General features: G+C 36.7%; 1 protein-coding gene and 1 long non-coding RNA gene across 3 annotated transcripts in view; both read left to right on the top strand.

Moving 5' to 3' along the window:
• The window catches only part of GMDS (GDP-mannose 4,6-dehydratase), a 397,060-nt gene that overhangs the window by 64,580 nt on the left and 307,740 nt on the right, over positions 1 to 24,740 (top strand). For both annotated transcript variants that reach the window (XM_079300996.1, XM_079300997.1), the window contains exon 4: positions 2,310 to 2,419. In XM_079300996.1, coding sequence (XP_079157122.1) covers positions 2,310 to 2,419 — 110 coding nt within the window. The remainder of the gene's footprint in view (positions 1 to 2,309; positions 2,420 to 24,740) is intronic.
• Positions 11,996 to 14,139, top strand: LOC306799663. Its single transcript, XR_013773660.1, has 2 exons — positions 11,996 to 12,115; positions 13,259 to 14,139. It is a non-coding gene; the product is annotated as an uncharacterized lncRNA (long non-coding RNA).

The raw sequence follows: 24,740 nt of genomic DNA, 5'->3' as shown, positions 1-24,740 counted from the left end.
TTTCTGTCAAGAACAATGTAAGAACTCTTTCCCATGACTTGCATTCTTGGCTCACAAAGTAGAATGAAGAAAATGAAATCAAACAGGAACCTGTGCATTGTGAGGACCATCTTGTGATTATGAAAAGTGATTTGAGAAGACAATGTGGATCACAACAAATGTACATACAAACATTCAAGGAAAGGGATGGAAGGAAGAAAAGAGAAAGCAGACATTAATTTTTTTTCCCCACTTCTTATCTCATTTTCCTTTAACTGAAGAATTGTAGCCATATGAATGGGAGGAGAAGGAATTGGACTCGGAATCTCAGGAAAGGCTGCTCCATGGAAACTGTTTGAAAACAATGGGTTTCCAGGCAGTACTGGAGGAAGCAAAGAAGCAATAGTGGTTGATGTGAGCAAACCCTAATTTTATCTTTGCCATGTGGGTTTTTCCCGTGAGGAATCGATTGCATGTTGCAGGATGGTGCTTTTCATAGACAGTGAATCTCTTTGTATGAAAAAAGTTGGGAATACAGGAAGGAAGACAAGGTGCATCCTAGAGCAAGCCCTCCAGCTGTTGCTTGCTAAGGAGGTTTTTAGATTGGATAATATTACTAAAGCCCAAAGGCTATGACATTTGATCTGTGTTTGTGAATCTGTGCACCAAATAAACCCAACTTCTGGTAAATCTTTCTGCTTAGCCTTTCACTCTTGAAACACCCTCATTTTCATGGCTCAGGTGGGAACATGGCTTCATTCCCTGCTCTCCTTCAGAAAGGCCATTTGGACCAGCAGCTTTGAAGACTTGATGGTGGACCAAAATAATCATTCTCCTTGAGAGCATCACATTTATGGTGATGGTGTCCCTGTTTGCTGGGCCAGCCCATCTTCCCCTGGGAAGCTCTGTAACTGTTCTCTGGCCTGGGGGTCGTAGCAGGACTGCATGTCTTTGGTGTGGGAGGAAGAACACAGGCTCTGGCACATCTTTCCTGCCTAGCATTACCTATTAGCCACAGCTTCACCTGGATCTGAAGTCTCTTCAGAATGTCCTTTTCAACTGATGTGCATGTGAAATCAAATTCTGAGAATATGCCATGGCTATTTTATCAACCTGAAGAACCTCATACACATGTTTTATGGGAATGTACAGGGCTGAACATCTGGGAATTGTGTGATCTGTTAACTTCCTTGCTGTTTTATAGTGTTAAAAAAAAAAAAGAGAAAAAAACCCAACCAAAACCAGCATAAATAATAACAAAGTTCACATGTCTTAACAGCAATTAAAAATGTACTGTGAATTCATATCTCTTGTAATAAGCTTGGTATTTCAAGACTTAAAATTAACATAAACATTAAATTAAAATCTATACAAATATGGCAAGTAAATATAAGTAGCTAATTCATCATAGTTGTAACTTTTTATTGGAAATATCTGTGAATAGCAGTGTGGTGGTTTGATTTTTCAATTTTATTTTAAATAAGACTTAAAATGAGATTTGTGAATTTTGCTTTTACTATATCTTCTTGGATCTGGAAACAAGGACAACTTGATGAACCATTGCAACTTCCTCTTTAAAATTTGACAGGAGCTGGTTTCATGCTCTTACCTACATTTTTACTCAAAAACTAGGAAGAAACTGAAGCCTGGAAAGGATAAATGACATCTGAATCTAACAAATTTTGAGATTTTGATGCATGGTATCAGAAGCCATGTTCATTGGCAGTTAAATTGTTCTCTTAAATTCCCTTGCAGTGTTGCATTTTTTTAATGGAAAAACAGTAGTAACAAATGCAGCAGGTTGTACTGTAATGTTATCTAAATGTTCATCTTGTAGAACTTTACACATTTTTGTTGTGTTGTGAAATTACAGTGAGAAACTAAAACATGTGCAGCATTTTGGGAAGGAGAAGAAAGCCATTGATGTACACTTAAGAAGTTATTAAGGCATTTTTGAGTGAAAGATTAGAAGCCCAAACTAAAAGATGCCTATTTTTGTGACTGGCATTCTGTATCTGACATGGAACTTATTTATACAACCTGGGAAAATGAAGTGTAAGCTATTAAACAAATTATATAAATGTTGCTAGATAAATAAGATTATTGAAAAAATAATCTGAAATTCTTTTCAATACTCTTATGGGGAAATGTATTTTGTGGTCAAAGCAGGGGAGAAACAAAACCAAGCAAAACCAAGTTTAGCTGGTGATCTCTTGACTTTTTCCAATAAATATTTACTCAGATCTTGACCTGAAATAGGATGTGGATCAAGAATGCAATCTTGTTCCAAGATTCAAAGTGTATTAACTCTGTGTTCTTAAACTCTGAAGACATGAAGCTGCACTATGGGGATCTCACAGACAGCACCTGCCTGGTGAAGATCATTAATGAAGTCAAACCCTCTGAGATTTACAACCTGGGAGCTCAGAGCCATGTCAAGGTGAGTAACCTTCCCTAGCACTGAGAACTGTGAATGTATGGTGGTGTTGGTATATCACTGTGATTATTTTAGACTGCAGCATTTGTAACCATTTTAACAACTGTTAATTTAATTGGGTAAACACTGCCTTCAAGACAGTCGTGTTTGCTGTGGTGCTAAATGCTGCACGAGTTTGCTACTCAGTATATAACGATGTCAGAAGATAAGGGCTTAAATTGTTATGGTCAACAAAATCTGCATGTTTAAAAATCTGGTTTTTCTGCTATGTGAAACAACTTTTGCTGTAGACTTTGCTGATCAGTCCTAGCTGAGAAATTATGCAGTGTTCTTAGACCAAGCAGTACTTAAAACAACATTATTTGGTTTGTTTAAAATCACTGTATATCAGAATGTATCATTCTATAGAGGCTGGTTTTATACCAGTTGTCGTGCAGGTGATAATCTTTGAAATGTTGACCTACAAACAGTGAAAACAGCTCTGTTACTACCTGGTGTATTACAACACTTCTGGGGGTTTTGGTTACAGAAAATGAAGTTAGAGAAACTGGAATATAAAGGGATCATTAAAAAAACTAATAATTTGACCCTGGCAAGTACTGCTGCATCAAAAGGATGGAAAAAGAATAGTAGAGGCAATAACTTTGTGGTTTACGTTTATTAACCTACACTGCTGTAAAAGCTCAGTTTACTAACAAGTGGCCACTATTTACTTGCAAAATCCTTGTTCATACTTTATGATGACAAGCTGAAGCTGATGTCCAGGTAGCAAGTTGTCATTAAAATAAATTGTGCATCAGTCATATGTCCTGTCCTTATTGTGTACAATGTGTAAGCATTCTAAAGTGATAAATTCCCTGGCTTCTCTTGAGGTGAGAAGTGAAGGAGTATTTCAGCCTCTTAAAAATCAGTTTGGCTTTAGTTTTCTAAGTAAGCCTTCCTAGAGAAAGCAGTGTGTTGTTCCTATCACTGTAAGCCTTGAAACGCAGCAAGAGGAAATCACATTGAAAGGCTGCAATTATTGACAACACACACAGCAGAACACAGACATGAAATGAGAATAATTCTGCTTTTAATTTGCTTCCATGATTGAATTAACTGTGTTAACATGGGTCTGGTTTGTTAGCTCATGTACAGCAGAATAACAACAGGGCTGCAGGAGTCCAAGGGCAGAAGATAGTCCATAAGATAACTGAACTGCTGCTTTGCAGAGTGAAATCTGAGCCACCAAACTATGCTGGGTATTTGCAGTCCACAGCTAGGTGTCCCAGCATCCCTTTTATTGAACTGGTTCACTGTGTAGCAATCTCTGTGGGAATTACCTGTCCCACTTAATTTGGGACTAGAATCTTGGCACTATGCTCACATCATCTATCTCCACATGCTGCCACAGCTTGGTCACAGCACTGGGAGGGCATGAAGGGGTAATAGTGGTGCCCGTGCTGCTGCTGTAGATTCTCAGATGGTTCTGCCATGGGTTATGGGAAGGATTATTCCTCAAGTGTCTCACTGCATGATTAGCTCAGTTGGTTAGAACATGTGGCTAATAATGCCAAGGTTGTGGGTTTGATTCCCATATAGGCCATCCACTTAAGAGCTGGACTTGATGATCCTTTTGGGTCCCTTCCAGCTCAGACTACTCTGTGATTCTGAGCCAGTGCACATCTGGTGCTGAGTATTGGCTTTTGGAAATCTAATGTCCTAATGTCCTGGAGGACAATGAAAAAGGCTCTATTAGAAGCTGACCTGGATGCTGCAGGCTGATGCTTAGGCCATGTTAACAGTCCTATGGGGAGTCTAGATGAACTTCAAGGTGTACTTGCTTCCTAGCATCTCCAGTAGCATTTCTGTTGTTGCAATTGAGGAGAGAAGGTAAGCACCCCAAGTCTGTTGACTGAGGTGCTCAGGAGACTTGGCTATGTTATTGACCATCTGTTCAGGTGAATGTCTTCACCAGGGACCTAAACAGCTGTTAGCATTAGACTGTGTTATATAAACATACTGGGTTTGGTTGTGTGTATCATGTTTGGGGAAGGAGGGAAAAGAACTTCTAATCTTAGCTTGCTTCACATTCTGGTCACTTTGAACTGGTGACGTCTTCAGATTTTTTGGTGGTGTTTGTATTGGCTTGTGTTTATGCAGAATAAAGTTTTCTATCACTCTCACTTCCAGTTAGTTTATGTGAGCCATGCTGAAATGAAGGAAAATAAAATCATAGGAAGTTGGTCTGGTTTCCTACAGGAAACCAATGAAGATGAAATTGGTTCTTGGAATGAACCCACAGTAGTCTGGGAAATACTGTCAGAGAAGACGTTTTTCTGACTCATAAATAGTGAGGACTGTGACTCATAAAGTAGGTCACTGGGAGGCTGATCTGATCTTGTACGTGGAAGAAAGTGAGAAAAAACTGAAACTTGTTCTCATTAAAAACAGTAAACTTAACAGAATGATATCATCAGTAGGAACAAATTATCCAGTGTGCATTCCTGTCTGTTTTGGTGAGAAACAGGGATTAGCTCTCTGTACTGTGGCTTTACCATGGGATGTTCAGAAAACAGCAGCACATTCACTTCATGACTACTAAATAAACAGTTTGGCCCCATTTTCTCTATCCAGTCTTTATATGTCCTCCTGTTTTGAATTGTAGTTCTCTGGGTAAATTGACCCATAAGGAGCAGAATATGTGAGAAAGCCTTATCTACTACTACATGACATTGTAAAGCCTGTGTGCATCCCCAGACTCCTTGCAGTCTGAGGAATATGAACCATACAGGAAACAGATCTTTCATTTCCTATCAATCTGCTATGGGATACTTCTTCCTGCAGTTGTAATTGTGGTTGTGATAATTGCTGGGGGGAGGTGGTGCTGTTCAACTTTATAGTGAAGAAGGTAGTGTTGGGATGATGGCATGGAATTTGGTGAGCTCCTGTTTAGTACACAAGTGAATCTGATAATTAAAATTATATATTGCTCACTTTCTCCTGCAGGTTTTACCAGTGATGTCATAGGGGCAGTACTCTTCCCCCATCACTTTTCTATCAATGCAGTTAGTATAGCTGAAAATCATCTCTGACAGTCAGTGTTGGAGAGGATGGTGTTGTTCTGGGGCAGTTTCACATGAAGGCACTTTCACTGCACATGCACAGTGAGGGCTTACCTATGAGGAAAGTCAAGGCACTGAATAATTTAGCATGGAACTGAGTACTGAAGTCTCCTGATTGCAGAGCTCTGGCATCCTTTCTGAGTCTCACGCTGTTCAATAGGCAGGTTTGGGAATGTGCCCTCCTCTCTATTAAAGCTCCTTATGTTGGAAACTCTTCAGATTGGTTCTCCTTAGCTCTAAATATCTCAGTAACACTGAAGCCAAATAACTCTTTGTGATTGCTGTCATTGTGTGTTTGATGTATTAATTCTGAAAATTCTTCTGCACTGGAGATGTGTTTTAGTAGTGTGGTCCATTAAACAGGAATACTTCTCTCTAATTTGGTGGGGTTTTTTTTGTCACACACAAATATCATTAACAAGTGAATCTTAAGGATGCTACTTCTGTTTTTATGTGATAAAACACATAAATACACAGTTTGGTTCTTTCCTTTCTCATGGCAAAAAATGATGTTTGTTGTTAGGCACTTAGACTTTTAAACTTTTTTTTCATTAATACCATATTGCTTATTTGAAACTGTAGCCTAAATAATTCAAAGAATTAATTGTAAAGCTTTTCCAGTATTCCATTAGTAGCAAGGCATATAATTGCATAATTCGTGGATTTACTGTACCTTGTGGTTCTTATAATTCAGTATGTTTTTGTCATTTATATTTATACTTTATTAAACATTATGTCTATTTATACTTATTAAATATTATGTATATTTAATATTTTATATTTATATTTTATAATTTTAATATTAATATTTAATATCATGTATACTATTTAATATATTTATTGTTGCATGGGTTTTCAGCTTCTTATGAATGTCACAGAAGCTCACAGCTTCTGAGAAAATGAATGGATTTTTTTGTATGTTTTATAGAAGAAAAATTTTGGCTGTTCAGTGTAACAAGATCCAGTCTAGTTAATTTTAAAGAATATTAGCAGTGCTCTGTAGAGATGTAGTACAACTTATTCACAGAAAAAACACGCCTAACAAACCTTAATTTTATGCCATTAGAGAATTTTATGGCTATACTTTATAAAACATCTTATAGTCTCAATAGGATATCAAATTCCTTCTAATTTAGTGTGTGTGGCTGTTCAATTCAGCCAAAAGCTGAATTTCCAAACCAGGTTTAGGCTGTCAGGCTACAAATGTAGAGCCTTCTGCCCTGGGTGGCTGTGCCTGCTGTAGGAGCTCTCTGGGGCTGTGCCTCTGGTGTGCCCAGGTACCTGTCACTCTCCTGTCATCTCTTTACTGGGGGTGCCAGCTCATAACACCAGCCTTGGGAACACAGCTGGAAAACTAACCAGCAAGTGCTGTGTTTGCACAGGGCTTTAGATGGGGGCTCCTGGTCCTTAGCCAGGACAATTAGGTTCTCTATAAATACAAAGGAATAAAAACTAGCTGGGCTACCTTCTGTCCTGCAGTGTTTTAGTGCTTTTAGTGCTGGTGTTTCCCAGGGTGTGATCTTGCAAGGTGCTGAACTGTCTTCATTTTGTCCAGCACACCCTTTTAACTGCTTCAGCTTCAGACTGTTGCAGTTGTTGGGATGCTTTCCTGAGTTAAGTGCAGGATGCTGTGTCCTTGTGGGAGGGAGTGCACCAGAGGGCAGAGTAAGCCTCTCAAGTGATTCTTTTAAATGCTTCTATGTGTGTTGGTTTGCTGTGTGTACCTTAAACTCTTTAACTTATCTAATTCCTTTTGAGTGGTCAGACTTTAGGTAGCCTTCCACTTGAAATATATTGGGCAATGCTTTTAGTATAATATGTTCAGTACCTGCTCAAACAGATTCTGTGTGGCCTGGAAGAAAAGGTAATTCCAGTAATAGTTAGCAATTGGAATTACATACGTCTCTTCTCTTGGTCCACTAAATATTTATGGCAACTTTATACAATCCTGTAATTGCAGCTTATATTGTCAGACTAAATAGATTTAAAACCAAGTGTTCGTAAAGAACTTAGTGCAGCTATTAATTTTATTAAACAGATTAACTTTAATAGTTAACTATATGTATTATAGCTGCAAAGGCTATGAATACATAAAAAGAACAATGGAACAATGCACTCAGTGGTACCAGTATTTATTAGCAAATATGAGCATTAACTAATTGCTCCCCAAACCAAGTACTATTTATGTTAATACCAATTAGAAAATCAAGGCATTATGTTTATGGGTATATTTTAACTACTGTTAAGTTATGTATGTTATGAGAAGAACTCTCATGAATTCTGCTGCAGGCTGGTATTGCCTCTGTGCCCTCCTGTTTCAAATCTCTCATTTTATCCTTACCTGCACCCTCCCTACAGCAACAAAGCCCCTCCTTTTCTCCTTCTCTTGTTCTGAACTAAGGTGTTCTTTCCCTCTCTGTAGAAAAATACACAAGAGTTCATATGCTTTTTGGATCACAGTGACATTATTCATAATTCCTGTGAAAAGCTTGCACTTTTTTAGTCTTTCATTTTGTTGTTTTATGAATCGTTTCCAGGGTAAATGCTGAAGCACATTCCTACAAATATGTTGCTAAAGTGTATTGGGAAAGCAGCCATGTAAAAAAAGAAGTAATACTTAATCAGGGATGTGAAAAGGACCAGACTGAGCCCTGAGACAGGACCTTTCCATATGGTTTAGTATTTAAAGAGCAGAATGTACACTGTCGTGGATCTGTAATAGAAGATTATAGATTCCTTTAGAGTTGTTTTTTTGTGGCTTCAGTGGGTGTCTCTTGCATGATATTTTACAAATGCAAGCCGGGGACTTTTTTCAGCTGCTGTTTTGTGCAGTCACACACAAAGCAGGCTGAATGCTGTGATGAATGAAGTGGTGTTTATTTTTGTGACCCTGATGACGGGTAAAGTATCACCTCCTTCATCTCGTGCTTTGTGTGTGGTTTCTACTTTGAGCCTCTGTGATTTGACTTCCTAACTGACTTCTGAATTTTAAGTCTAATGTAGTGAAGGGGGACAGCCGGTGAATCCATGTGCATTCAGTGCCATGACCCCAGTTATGTCTGGATATCTGCTGAAATTAAACCCTCAATGAGCTCTGCTGCTGCATAATTAAGTTGCAAATTTTTTAAAAATTGCTTTAAAGTGTATTTTATTTAGATTTGGCCTATAAATGGAAGTTTAACTTGAATTCCCTTTTAAGAGAAGAGTAGTGTATCATATAATTTTGCTTTTGTTTGCAATAACCAAATCTCTGCTGTTACTGTAACTATTTATTTTTTCTAGTACAAAAGTAATTGCTGAAGTGCTTTCTGCTCCTGGGCATGGGCAGGGAGGAGTGATCAAAAGCTTCCCTGAGAGTTTTCTTCTAACAGCTGCTGCAAGGGAAGAGAAAGGTGGGGGAAAGGGAAGGCAAAACCAGCTGTGGCATTCACAGCGTTGTATTTCTTGTGTCAAATAGATGGCAGCAGAGCGTTGTACACAATGCAACAGCTCCATCCTGGAATGGGAATGGGGGGGAATGACACTTCAAGCTGACTTGTATCAACTGCAGCCTTGAAAGACTTGTCCTTTGGCATAAAATAGGGAAGAAAGCTACTATTGATAGTGCAGGCGCATAGAGGATGAAGAAGGGTATGAGATTCTATAAAGTACTGAATTTCTGGAGTAGTCCCAGGTGGCAAAACTTAATCTTTTAAGGTATGTCATCCACTCATGCAACATGATTGAAATCAGCTAACATAATATGCATGTCAAAATAAAGAGACAGAAAGAAAAAGAAAGTATTCACAAGTTGCAACTGAAAGTGATATACAGCTGCCTTGGGGTACTGTAGGAGTTGGCCAGAAAGCCTATGTTTTATTTAAGCCAGTTAGAGAAAGGAAATGTCAGTCCTCAATCAGGCAAGCATTCTTTGGTAAGGTTTACTTAAATGTCAGCATTCTTAGGAAAAGAGCTGCAGTTCGTTCTGCTCTGATCCCCAAAATTAGGTTTGCTATTTAAATGGGTCAAACTGCAGCTCTGTCTCTAGAAGTGTTTGATTAATAAAACTAGTCCAGGGTTTGGCTTAGTATTTATTAAGTACAAAATTAATGGCTGTAAAATAGCTGCAGTCATCGTAGGCATTAACATATTTTGTTGTAGGCTCATCTACATCTAAAATTTTGGAGTAGGGCGATCCCAAAATAAAAGGTAGAATTGAAGGCTTTGATGTCGATTATTGCTCAAGCCCTCAGATTTTAATCTATTTTATTTTAATCTATTTTATCACAGAGAAAGATATAAAAGAAGTTGAGAAATTATTAGGAGTAGTATAACATGATGGGTGTAGACATTGTGTCAAGGCTAGAAAGGTCAGTATGGGGTGCTATCTTATTTTGAAATATATTTTATTTCTCTCACAGCTCTGAGTACAACCATCCTGGCTGAGCATTAGCTTTACTGGTTATATTTATGATAGACCTCATTAAGTGTTTACTTTCTGTAAACGTGCTTTTTAACCCTGCTGCCTGAAAAACTGTTCAGCAACTTGAGGATATCTGGCAGGTTTCTGTTTTGATAAGAACTTGCTTCTCATGTAATTACATTTCTTTTCCCTTGATTTGATATTTTAGTGATCCATCCACCCTCTTCATCAAGCTTTTAAGAAACCCAAACCACCATGTAATTTATTTTTTACAGGTTTAAAGAAAATTATATTTGACTCACTTTGAAGTGTTGTGCTAGCTGCTGCAGTTTACTGAGGTTGGAGGGTAACACAGATCTGCAAGAGTGTAGGTGATTTTCAGTATCGTTTGTCATACCCTGTGGAAAATGTTAATATAATAGCTCTGACTTTTGGAGCTTTTCCATTGTACCTAAATTACTGCTCATGCAGATGAATGAGTGTGTCTCTGTGTGTGTTTTGGTTTATTTTATTAATTTGCTTATTTTAATATTTTATTTCTTACAGTGGCAATTTTAAGAAAAATGTAGGCATAACGATTATATGCAATATCTGCTATGTGAACATGGGTTAAGCTATGAAATTAAGGAAATGCATGTGATTTTTTTGGATCAGTAATCATATGAAGCTATTTTAATAGATTTTTTATTTTGCTAAGTGTTGAATCTGTTATATAATTTTTTCCTTGTTTCTCTGAACGTACTTCCATTGAGACATTTTAAACTCTTAGAAGAAATAATATGGTTGTGTTTTTATATTTTTACAAACCATTTACTCAATTGCTGTTCTGAACACTAGAAATGAAAGCTATGAAAAATCTATTACTACACAATAATACATCCATTGCACAGATTGTCTTGATGAATTAGGTTGGCAGAACAAATGCAAACTTTTTAAAATAAGCAGTTCCAAAACTCTATCGGTAATTCTTCTTGAGGCTAAATGCTACAGACTGTTGTTGAAGCCAAACCTCATTGAAATGTTTGCAAAGGGGTTGCTGGGGAGGGAGGGTTGTTGTTGTCTCTTGCCACTTTTCTATTGAGGCAAGGATATTAGCTTGAATGACATCATTTAATTTTCTCAGTTTTGAAATGGTGTATTTGCATAACAAAGCAGTATTTCTTTTTTTTTCCTTTAGTTTCATTAGAACTGTCGGGGTGTATGTGTGTGTGCATGTTTCCAGTCTTCTTGCTGAGTAATGCTAGATTTGTTCTTTGTTCTGTGTAAGTTTGGCTTTGTGGTTTATGCAACTTTAAAAATGTATGTATATCCTCTCGACTTCCTTAATCTGTGGATGAAATAGACCGTGTGTCTTAAAGCTTCTTGGTGTTTTATAGGCAAAACAAGAGAAATAAATTATTTTCTGCATTAAAAAAATGGTTTCATTTGTTTTCTTAGTGTGTTAAACAGCATTGAGAAAACCTAAATCACACAAAACATTTCTGTGAAAGAGCTGTTGCAGTGAGACGTGCACAATCAAACTCACAGAACCCCTATGATTTAGAATGGCTGTGTGTCCAGAAGTGACAGAACACAGATTAATTCCACTGTTACAATAGACCATGGGCACAAGTTTTGATTTTTCCTTGAATGTTTTAGAAATTGAAAGAGAAGGAAACATTATTTGTTTATAAGTTCCAGAACCGCATTCAGCCTTTTTTTTTTTTTTTTTTTTTTTTTTTTTTTTTTTGCTACTTCATTTTTGTCAATAAATGTTGCTGTTAGGAAAAAGTGAAAGTTGACATTTTGGGATTTTTAGGATCTCCTGATGTTGTGTTCTTTTTTACTTTTATAGCAAAAAACCATAAGAGAATCTGTACAGAATGTTGTAGCTTAACTGACTGTGTTTTGAGAAGGAGATGGCTGGTTGTTCTGTTAACATTTGTAAACAATCTGGAATTGATAATTCATCAGAATTAGGAATCAGAATGGTTTAAATACTGTTACTGCAGCTCAATCTTAGTGTGATGATGCTGTGTTACATTTTATTAGGCAATAAACAGCTATTCAGGAAATTTCTTGGTTTTATTTAGAAGCTGAAGAACTGTAACATAGGAGCTTACCCCTGCTTGTGCAAAACACTCAGGTTTGGAGACAGAGAACATCTTGCTACGTGTTTGTGCTCTAACTTGCAACTTGTTTTGTAGAGGTTAGGTACGTTTTATGTAATAGCTGATTATTTGGAAAAAGCTTAATTAAAAAAAAATCCACTACTGTCTGACTTTTAAGAACTCCCCAATTTCAATTAGTTTTTATTGCTCCAGCTTTTTGAAATGGAGCTGTACTGGGCATATTTGGTGATAGATTTGGACTCCAAAAGACTGGCTAGAGCAACAGGATTAGTCTGGTGGTTTATCTTCCTATACAACTATGCATACTAGATTTTCATTGCCCTATTTTTCATTAAGTATTTACCAAATATATTGGCTAGCATAATTGAATTGTGAATGTCTGAACTGCATTTTTCCTGTAAGTATGTGATGCTGAGAAATAGCATTTTAATTTTAGCCAGACATTCTTGCATAATGTTGCTTCATGGTGATGCAATTTCACTGGCATAGCATCAGAACAAAGACTACAGCATCAAACAAGGATGTAAAAACAAATTAAAGGATGCTAGAAGCTTTAAGCACTACTTTAAAGATTTTAATATGCTTAATATTCCTGAATTTTTTAAAGCTCTGTGTGTTTGTGTAACAAGCTGTGAGTTCTGGGGAGCTTTTCTAATTTTATATTGGTGTAATATTTTTCCTTTGACTTGTTTCTAAAACTCCACTGTGGCAAAGAACATCCACCAGAAATGATGTATTTTAATTACAAGGCATATGCAACCTATGTATTTAGTTAGCTGGGCAGTAAAATTTAATTGCAAGGCTCTAAAAAATGCTCCTGAAAACATTGCATACATTCAGCAGAGCTAAGTCTTTGGAGTTAGTAAAAGATTCAGTTAGTTTGCTAAATCCACATTATCTAAAATCCCAATTCCACTGAAAAAAAAAAAAAAATTGCATTGTGTAAAGGATAAGATGCTTTTTTTTGTGATACTGATCTATATTTTATCTTTTCCATATATGAATTTGAATTACAGTAGCAGTCTTCGTAAGTTTATTTGAAATAAAAAAGGTTTATAATTGTTCCTGCAAATTTCAAAAGTTACAACTTAATTAAAACAATACAGTATATAAATAGCTGATACATGAAAATTCTTTTCAAAAGTACTATGCAAGGAATTCTTTAAAACATTTCAAATTTGTTTTGCCTGGGTGTTATTTTTTGGGTTTTTTTTTCATGTGCTAGATGTTCCTGAAACTGGCTGCAATACTTTTAATGAAAAAAAAAATGGGGCTGGCTGATTGAGTTGTCATGAGGTGTGATCTGAAGGCACCTCACATTGCTGGCAGAGATTCTTTATAGTGCTTGGGAGCATTTCATGCTTGCAGTTTGTTGTTACTGTACTCTAATACTTCAATTTTGTTCAGCTATCAGTATTTCTAGGTGTTGTTCATTTTCATTTTGTCCCATTTAGATGAACCATTGCTGAATCCTGCAAATTCCAGTGAATGGCTGCATTTCATAATGCTACTGTATACATTTCTGCATTATATTTTTTAATAGCTTATAATGATAAGGAATATGTATTACAAATTTGGACTGTAAATGCTGAATGCTAATTGTTATTTAAAAGGACATCATACAAGTCAGTTGAAGACAAACTTTGGGTGGTTTTTGGAGAATTGCATACTGTTAACAGTGTTTAAATTGTGTAAGTAGTTTATTACTTGTAATTCATTGCCTTAGATTTGTGGTTAAGGTACTGAACTAGAATTCCTCTGTAAATATTAGTGTAGGTTATTCTTTATTTTTACTGAATAAGTCAAAGCCAATTATTTGAACTTTCTCTCCAGTGCTTCAGTTTAAAATAAATTATTGAAAATCTGGCAATTAACATCAAGTCATATTGAAGTCAAAATTTCCCAAAAATGACATGCAGCTGATCAATAGAAGTTATTTATGATAGTATCAGTGTAGATTCAGCAGTCTAGAAACAGTGATATTGTTGCAATTTAATGGTTGAAAAAATCCATGTAACAGTATCTAGTATGAAAATCTGCCCTTATTCACAGGGCAATTTTTCCATTGATTCAGTGGCTTCCTTAATAAAGCTGAAATATTTTTAATCCATGAATGGTTTGCCTTAAAACAAAAGATTAGCCGGGAGGAGAAGCAAAAGAAAGTTTAATATAATGAGACCCATTGATAAAATAGAATTGCCTGCAATATATTATCCTCTTTGTCAACAAGTATAAAGTTGACTTTTTTTTTGCAAGCAAATACTAATATTTTTATAGGAGGAGTATTTTTCTTAATGATATGTTGCATATGCATATTCACTGTTAGATGTTAACATGTTGACAAAGTGCACTGTTAACAAAGTGAGATGTGGCTTTCTAATGCCATGGAATATAAATAATTTGAAGATTTAAAGGTTGCAAGGACAATATATTGAAAATGCAATTACATTTCAAGGCAAGGAAGCAATTGAAACTTAATTAAATGTAGTTTAACTTTTAATTTATGGTTAGATTTATTTTTTTTTATATAAACTGGCACTTTTGGTTTTGTGGGGTGTGGAAGGATGGACACTCTGCCTTTAATATTTGAAGAGAAACTTTTTCCATGGTGTCATTAAACGTTATGAATAAAAATGTCACGTAGTTTTAATCTGTTTGAAGTAGCTTTCATTCCTGTGCCTAGGAGTTTGAGAAGACCATCCCAAAGTGCACATGGATGTGAGCAAACTTGGCTGTCAGCATACACTTTGCTGAGGTGCTGGGTATGTGGCAAGGCCTCCAGCACAGAGGATGCTTCTCCCATCTTCCAAACCCCAGCTGGGCTCTGCTGAGGCTGGAGCATCTCTTCTGGGTGGCACTATGGTGCTGTAATGGCAGAGCGTGGTTTAAACGAAGCAGTTAAATGGAAATGTGTGTTTGACTCACTTCCACTAATACACAGGGACCTCGCTTCAGACTAAGCTTTCTGATGTGCTTTTCCTTGGCTTTCATTGGACTGGTATTTGCAAAGTGCTGCTGGTTGTTCATGTGGGTTCTTGATCTTCATGAATTAGTGCTGGTTTTGGCTTTTTTTAGCTTTTAACCTACACAAAGCTGCCTGTACAACCTGATTAAATTTGTATAAAATCAGAAACTATATACTTGCTAAATTAAATCTGCCCATCTAAGATATTATTTTTGTCAGTACATTATAAAATTGTAGTGAAAAATGTTTCCTGCAAATGAAGGTGGATTCATTTTAAGGACTTCAGCACAGATGTTATTTTTTTGTAAACATAACCTATAAATAAGGGGAAACTTAAGTGTCAATTATTTCTAGTTTTTTTTTTTAGAGAGCCAAAGGGACCTGTTCACAGTTTCTTCCCTTTACTGAAATTATTATTAGTACACAAATTACATTTGACACTCCTCTCACATAACTAGAGCTCATTTTAAAAACCTTTAGCTTTACCAACTGTGATTGAAAATAAGAGGGCAATAGGGAAATAGTTGTTTTTATCAATGATTGTAATTTAAAGGATCTTCATGAAGTGGTAGTTATCCCACAGAATTCCAATTATTAATTAATATATTAATAATTAATTCCTCTTAATTTGGAAACACATAGTAATTATTTTTAAAATGCTGTGTTTTAAATGAGAAATTGCTTGCCTGACAGGCAATGAGACCTCCAGGCTACATGATCTGAACTCTTGTTTTTTGCTGTTAATCAGATGTATTTTATTTTCTAATTTTTTTTCCTTGATTTGTTCCCTTACAGCACTGTGTGAGAAACTGTTATACAAAAGATGTGTCAAATTATTATAGAGAGGATAACATGAGAGTTAACAGAGTCCTCTGTTAACTGTTTATTAAATTGTTATTATTAGATACCACATTTCATCCATGTTGAACTTCATCGTTATAAGACTTGGTTGCACTGTGTGGCAACAGATTAATTACTTGGAATATAATCCAAGATTTTTTCTGTATGTTAGTAAGGCTAAAGATTTTCAGTATTTGTCATGTCATGTGCTAAATGTAATGATAATAGTACAAGTGCGGTAGGTTGGGTGTTTTATTATGTACTAAAACTTACTAAGTTTTTGAAGTACAAAAGTCAGACCAAATGAATTAATCTGTTTAATCTTTTTTTTTTTTCTCCTTTTCTGTCACTTTTTGATTTTTGTTCTTTTTATTTTTTAGATGGGTAAGCATGGGGAGTATGTGAAAATATTACACTTTGGAACTGATTTAAAGGGCTTTGACTGAAACCATCTGTTCCCACCTCCTAATCTTCAAGTTGCTCTTGAAAACTAGGCCAAACCTTATCCCAGGGGGGCTAGTGGATAGAACTATCTACAACAATAATAAGATGTAAAAATACAAAATACACTGATACTGAAAGCTCAATCATCTGCAGCAGCTCGCTCTCACTTCTGGATAGTTTTGCAGGTCCTTAATTTGCAGGTCAACTGAATTCCATAATGGGAAGGGGGATACAAGATGCACATGGAAAGGAAGCCACCTCTTTGTATGTTAAACAGTATGAATCCAGTAGGATGAAATTTGGAATCTCCATTATCCCTTCTTATAGTGGGGGATTTGGAACTAGGTGACCTACAAGGTCCCTTCCATCCCAAAACATTTTGTGTTTCTACTTTGAGAGAGAAATTGATGTTCTACATATTCCCTGCTCTCAGAGCAAGTTAGGAAAGCATTCCATTATCTCATGTTTAGGACTAAGAAGTGGGTATTACCTTTTCTAAAAATAAGAAGTATTAAATGCTCTGCAAACATCAAAATGATTCTGTGTAGGGATTGTGCTTTCTGAGAGGTGATTTCATGCACAGTCTCCCCATTAACATCCTGATACACCTTTTCCCTTGTATGTCTGATCATTAAATAAGTCTGTTGCCAACAAATTGATTTTAGATGTAAATGGAGGCTCCTTAGTACTAATGTTTTGTGTTAGTCTTCTTTAATCCAGAGCAAGTACTTTAATTGCCATATGTATTTGTATGTGGAGTCCTCTACAGCTTAGATTTCTCTATTTGTCATTTGAAATCCTTCTGAATATAGTTGCAGGGACCAATGAGATAATGCAGGTAGAAATACTAGCCCACATCCAAAAAAAACCCCAAAGGTAAAAAAAAACCAAAACCCAACCAAAACAATGACATGAACTCCCAATAAAAACATTCCCAAATGAAAAAGGCAAATGTAAACAGCACCATTCTGCAGGTTTATCTGTCTTGTCAAAATCAGCTTTCAGATAAACAGTTGGCAGGAAAAGTATAGTTAAAAGATGGTGGAGAATGGAAAATACTTTTTCAGGGTGTTTGTCTTCTGTCAGATTACTTAAAAAAACTGAAGTTGCATCAGAAAATTGTGCAGCATGTTAGAGGCCCATGCTCTGTTACAGTGATTTGTGACCTCAGCTCACAATAACTACGCAAGCACAGAGTATGCAAAAGCTGAAGTTGGCATAATTTTCATAGTTATGTGGAGCTTCTTCACCCTGAGCTAGATGTTCTTTTTTGTGCCAAGTCAACTCTGAGAGTATTTGTGTTGTTTACTAAAGGCATTTCTGGGCTTCATCCCAGGAGACGTGAACCACAGATCATCAGTCTAGTACTTAGGAAGAGACAGATCCTAGGCTCTCTTTGCTCCTGGAAAGTAAAAGTTCTCCAGGCAACTTAAAGAACAAAATTTTTTAATTTAATTCAAATTTTAAAATGAAAAAAAGTGTACATGTCTGTCATACCTAAGTGCAAGTTAGCTGTAGGCTTATCCAGTCCCCTGGCCAGGAACGTTCAGTTGTTTTGTATGTATGTAGATACCAGGAGGGTTAGAAAGCCATGGAGATGCTGATGATTGTGTATTAAATAAAACGTGGAATCAGAGTAGTTTGGGTAGAAACAGACCTTTAAATGTTATCTGGTCCAAGCCCTCTGCAATAAGTAGGATCTCTCTCAAATACTCCAGATTTGGTTGAATACTGTAAGTGACACAGGATTATATATTTTTTAGCATGCATGGTTACTGTCATAGAAGGCTGTGGAATTATTTTCTCGTGTGTGTTTCTCAGGTGTTACTCAGAAGAGAAAGATCCCAAGCATGCAGAAACTTGTGTGCTGTGCAACTTATGTTGATACTCAAGCAAATGATTGCTTCAGCTCCTTTTTACAGCTTTTAACATGGCCTGCTGCTGTAATGCTGCTATGATTTTGGCTTTCTGTTTAAAACTAACCAAAACAGAAACTACAACGGTCTGTGCAGTAATACAGGAATAGTAGTTTTCTCTTTGGTTCTTTGGTTGGTTGGTTGTTTTGTTTGGGGTATTGTGGTGGTGGTGGTGTTTGTTTTTTCGTTATTTTTTTTAATAAGAAGCTGCCTTTAAAGTTAGTATTCTTCATTTTTTTCTTTGTTTTTAATTGGATTGTAAAATTTGTAAATGAGAAGGTCTACTGCACTGGATTTGGAGTTGCTTTCCCCCTAGCTCTTCATTATTTGTCTCTAAATTATAAGTTTTTAAATGTAAGGATGTATGTTTCTCAAGGCTGAAAACAAAGTTGGGTGTAATTTGCTGACTTGCCCTCAGGCTGTTTCACCACCTAGTAACCAGCATCCTGCTTCACCTGTGATGACATAAGATCTTTACTGAGCAGCTCACAGTGGGTACAAACTACTTTTCTAGCCCTTTACACCAACCCAGGAGTGTCTTTGTGCATAATATTTAAACCAAATATTTAAAACTGCTGTAAAAGTCTATCCCTCCTGTAGAGACCCACAATTCTGAGGCACATTCCAGCATATCTGTAGCTAAGAGGCTGCTCTTCCTTGAGCTAGCTCATTGGAAATAAGCTTGTGCTGAGCAGAGGATGCATCTCTCTCTATGAAAATGGCTCTATTTCACAGTGAAGAGCATCAGTGTTTAACTGCACCACCAAGGTAGGATTTGTGTTGCTGTGCTGCTAGCACAGATTTGTTGTTCCATGTGACAAGAGCTCTGTGTCACTTCTGCTGCCTTTCATGTAAGATCTGTTGCTGTGGCATCTGACGTGCATTTTGTGAGGACCTTTCATCTTGTATGTGAAGTGAAGAAAGCAACAACTTCCATTTATGGTTTCCTACTTCAAAGCACAAGTGACAGTGAAGAGGTTCAAAGGTGGGCTGGTCTCAGAAGTGCATGTGCTTCCCTGCCAGAAATGTGTGTGTTACAGCCTTTTAATAGGTATTGCATGGGTCACTTTAGAAAGTATGCTTGCATATTCTAATGACTAGGTTATGTTTATAAAACTGTTCTGGAAAAACAAATGCTTTAGACTTTTTCAAGTGTTGAATTCTGTGGGAATAATCCAGACTTTGCAATGAGAACTCTTTACTGTGTCAGAACTATTAATAGTCTGTTCCAGTCATGGTGTGGCTGTACCCCAAGCTCAAGGGATTGATTTTTTTTTTTTGTTTGTTTTTCAAAAAAGCCCTGGTTTTGTTTTTATTGCTTGGACTTCTACATTGAGGTATTTGGGTTTTTTTCCTTGTGACAGTAGTGCACAGCTGGGTTTGTGTTACAGGTGCATGCAGTACTTGCTGTATGGGGTTAGGTCAGTGCTCTACTTGCTGTGTTCCTGATCATGGCCAGAGCCTCATCCATTCACAGGAGCAGAGAAGGATGGTTTCTTCCTCCTCTTCTTCAGCAGTGTCAGTAGGAGAACTGGTATTTTTCTCTGGAAGAGTAAGCAAATCACTTGTTGTTTTATTAGGCAGTGACATGGCTTTGTTTAATGTAGCAATAGTAATTGCTAATTCAAGCAGTCAAGATGATCGTGACTCTTCTCAGAAGCACAAACATAAAAATAACACTTTTGATGTAACCATCTCTAGTGCAGAGTAAGCATGAGCTTAAGTCTTCTTGGCACTGAGAGCTGTCACTTCCATTTTGCTTTTGAGTAATCTGCAAATACTTTGTTATGGTTCATGTTTTGATTATTGTCTATTTGTGAATTGTGCCTATCAAACCCACAAGTTACTGCCATTAAGGCTTTGTAGCTTTTTGTGAAAATGAAGCAACTCAAATAGCTCTTAAAATGTTTTTAAATATTAGGCATAAAATTTAGGTGTAAAAAGAAGATATTTTGGACCTTTTTTGATCCTGTTGACTTTCTACAGTAAAATAGCAGCAGATATATTCGATGCCCTAGGTAATTTGGTTCAGCATGCATTAAAAGCAGATAGTGACTACTAAACTTTTTCTTGGTCTTCTGTACAATAAAACAGGAAACAATTTGGTTGGCGACATAGAGGTGGAATGCAGTACGAAAATGAAATAAGATAAAACTCCCTGTGGAGAAGCAGTCTGCATGTTACACCCTGAAGGGATGAATGCTGATACTGTGCACGAAAAGCTTCTTTAGAGACTCTTGGAATTTCTAAATATTTATTATGGCAGTATATAATGGCTGTATTACATAATGTGTTGCTGTTTCCTGCTTTCTATATCCTGAAAATACTTGATAATTCAACCTTAAGTTTAAATACTCCTTGTAGTTTCATTAGAGTTCTGCAGATAGGAGCCTTGGAGCAATCAACACTATTGAAAAAAACTATTTAAGAACAAAAAGGTGATAAGTAGAGAACATATTCTAATTGTTAAAATACTAGGCTAAAAAAGTAGCAGTCCTGAGTTTTAACTCTTCTCTTGCCATTGTCTGCTGGAAACTGAAACCCATCTGAAGTTCTGATGCTCAGCGTAGTGCATTGCTTGTTCCAATATTTGAAATTCATTGTATAAAGTCTTGTCTTTCTGTTAGGATTTTTTTCACTGATTTATGGTGTATACAAATAAAATGAAAATTCTTTTCGTTGGCTCTTGCGTTTGCAATATGCAAGCAATTGCTGTACATCTACAAAAGCTGATTCAGACTTTGAAGAAATAATCCTCTGGTTTTCAGGTCTTTAATTTTTTTTTTTCTCATAAAATCTTCTCTTAAGATTCTTAGATAATCTCTGAGTATTCCTTTCCTTGTTATTTGTCAGTAACAATGACGTAAAGTACAGATGGTAAGCTATTAACAAAATTCCAAATAAAGTGCTCACTAGAATGATGTGTAGGCAGCTCTTGGCTTATGAAAGTGATATATTATGCTGGTCTTACCTAAATGTTAAAATGTTTTCTTAAACCTTAAAATACTTTGAAGGTGCTTGTATCATCAGAAAAGAAAGAAAGAAAATAATTGTTGAATAATGAGGGATCTTGGTATCCTGAATAATTAAATGAGGAAAAACAAACCTTGACAATTGTTCCTGGAGTTGGAAAAGCTCTCACTTCCTAAAGATATGCACTTGCAGATAAAAAATGTTGGAAGTATTGTTTAAAACAAGTTGTTTTTTCCATTCTCATGAGTCTAGTCTGTGCCATCTTGAAATGCAAGGAGCGTTTCTGAAGTTCCTGCAGAATGCTCCCTCTGTCATTCCAGCTGGGTGAGGGAAGATATAGCTGAGGCAGATGTGCCAGCACTGCACCTCTGCAGTCACTAATGATCTGGCAAAGACCAAACTTATCTTCAGCAAGACCCAACTTGGTTTCTTAGTGTGCCACTGCCAAAACTCCTTTTGTCCTCTTGCTGGAAGCTCTAAAGCCACAAGAGCAAAATATTTTAGGAACCTTCTCTCGGTCCTTCTGGGACTGAGATAATTTCCCTGAGAAGATGCTGCCTGCTGTTGCTGCTATTGTTATTACTCTGGGGAGTGTGGGGAGCAGTCTGACTGCAGCCTGGGGTTTGGAATAGTTAGCTGCCTAATGCCACGACTGGATTCAATAAATCCATATAAAGATACATGCATAGATCCTACAAGAGGACTCACCAAGCAGGAACAGGGAGTCTGGTTTCCATTCTAACCTACAGAAGCTACTGTGTCATCAAGCTTCCACACATGAATTAACACATTTTGATTAATTCTTTGGAAAGAGCGTAGCTAGCTGGAAAGTCTGTGGCTAGAAATACCCTTGAATGCACTTCTGGTTGTAGGTTTTGTCTTGTTTTGTCTAGTAATAAGATTTTTACTGCTCAAAAGATCAGTGGAACAGTTTGGCACTTGATAGCTCATTGCCTGGAACCTTAAGGAAGAAAACCCAAATTTGTTTTAAATACAAAGACAGATTTTAATAGAGTAATAGGGATCTGAGTTGCAGGATTGCAGAGTTATAGTACTGTTGGAGGGTTATTTTGCTTTTGTGGGTTTTGGAAATGGGTTGGTTTATTTTTAAGTGGAGAAAAAAAAAAAGCTTAAACTCCTGCAAAAAAATCACAGCTCCTGGTTGACTCAATTTGCCCTTGTTCTTGCTGCTCATAGGAAAGTGGCCTGAGAGTGAACATCTTCACTGTCTGTTCCAGTGACAATTCTGTCTTTCTGTAGATTTCTAGAAAAAGTATGGATCTCCATGAATGAGGAGGAGTTTGTTAAGGGTTTCCCCTGGCTGTGACACCAAGGTGAAGGTCTATGAACACAGCAGACAAAATGTTCTTAAGCAAGAGATGGATTTAGTAAAAGGATGAACAAGCATTTTTCTGTTTTATATCTGTGTGGGCAAACTGGAGGCTGTTTAAAATTAATACCCTAAATCCCTTTGCTATACTCGTATTATTTTATAAATTTTATGATGAACTGGAAGCTGGAGCTTGCTGGATGTTAATTCATTTTTCTCTAGTTGAATGTAGGTGTGCTTGCTGCAAAGCTACCTGAGGGACAGGGGCTTTCTCTAAGTGGGCATCTTTAGTTATTCAGGTGTTTCTGTGCAACCAATAATGAGCACCACAACTTTTCCCACTTACCTGGCTTGTTTCTGATCCCATTTTCCACTGGACTTGAAGAGTCATGGACTATCCAATCATTATTAGACAATTGTCTGATCCTAGTATTAAGGGGGTTTGGAAAAACAGTTCCTAGATATCTGGTATAAAGCCCAACCCTTCCTTCAAGTTCACACGGCTGAGATCCTGATGCCAGTCAACCACGTGAAGTTTGTGCTGGTATTTATTTTTTCATGGAACCCTTTGACATCATACTATGACAGTGGTTCCCATGGTGTTTGTACCAATGGGCACTGTTTGCCCTTTGCCTTTTCCATGGAGGACTGTGCATTTCTGCTGAGTTTCTCATTAAAAATGCTTAAACGAGATCTGGTCCTGTAGACCATTAGCTTTGAGCTTGTGGATCATCAGAGGCCTATAAACCAGGGTGTGAAAATCAAAGTGCTAAAAAATCAGCTCAGTATAGCCAAGCAGCTATGTATAATAAGCAGCAGCAACTGCTTTGTCACTTGGCTTCACTTAATGAAGTTGTAATTAGGAGCTTTTTCCACTCCACTGATCCCTCTTTTAACTGTAACACACAGATATTATATGGCTATCTAAAATGCAAAGCATTAGAACTTATGTTTTTGACCACTAAATGTGAAAGCTTAATTAAAAATTTTGTATTGTCCTTTCTCTTCAATCAAATATAATGAGCTGTTATAATCCCTAAAGATGCAAACTACCAATTAATTTTGATTATATAAATTAGGACTTCAGTTCCTCCCCTGAGCTTTCTGTTTTGGCAGAAGCCATTAATACAGTTCACTCAGCTGCAAAAATCAAAACAAAACATGACTTACTGTTTAAGGAGCTAGTTGGTATGAATAAAATGGTTCTATTGGAGTAGAAGAGCACCTTGCTTTGATTAGAAAAATGCTTTTTTTTTTTTTTTTTTAGGTCTTCTGATATTACTCAGTTTATGTGAGATTACTTTGTTTTTTCCTTTACAAAAAAGCAGTAAGTTTGTAACAGTATTAATGATCTGCTCCACAATTTACTTGGCACTTTTGAGTAAAACCACAACAGATGCATGGGAAAAGTAAAAACCAACCAGCCAACCAAAAAAAAAAAAAAACCCAAACAAACACTCCCCTCCCTCTCTTGCCAAATTATATATATGAGAAGAGGGAGTAAAGAGAACCTCTGTGTATATAAAGGGAGATGTGGGAAATTTAAAACAATTTTATGCTTGTGATTTAAAAACAAAACATCACCTTGAAATGTACTGGGGAGTTCATTCATGAAAAAATATGGCCAAGAGAAGTTTCTGGCAGGTATTTTGGATCATGGCAGATGAACAAGCACGTATAAGCTTCTTAACAGGCCAAAATGATACTGAGGCACAGCAGCCAAAACTGTTGTGTTTAGACAAGTATGATTTTACTATTAATACACCGGATGGAATGCTGCATTAAAGCTGCCTTTAATGTGCAAAGTGAAATTCATACATGTTTAAAGATACTGTAAAGAGATTTCCATTTTAACATCTGGCAAAGAGTAAATTTGCCATATGACAAAGTGTGTTTCTTGATGGTGCTTGGAAGCAGCTGTCATCCTGCCTCAGCCATACAAGCACAATTAATGCTCATCTGATTAGGTAAATATGGTGCTCCCCATGATGTTATCTCTTCACTCTATGGGTGGGTGAATATTTCATTCCCTTGCCTGTCTTTTTACTTTTCCCCTAACCAGTAACTTCTCTTAGCAATAATTTTCTTCCTTTTCCATGCCTTTTGTTTGGGAGGATGGAAGTGTAGGAGAGGGCACAATGAGGAGAAAACCCATGTTTCCATAGCTTTTATATGGTCCTACCCTGTCACTCGAGTTCATATCTCACTGAGATAGAACAAGAATGTTCAAGCCACACAT

The sequence above is a fragment of the Erithacus rubecula genome (assembly GCF_903797595.1).
Source record: "Erithacus rubecula genome assembly, chromosome: 3".
NCBI lineage: Eukaryota > Metazoa > Chordata > Aves > Passeriformes > Muscicapidae > Erithacus > Erithacus rubecula.
Note: the sequence above shows the minus strand (reverse complement) of the source record. Positions and strands in the feature narration are given on the sequence as shown.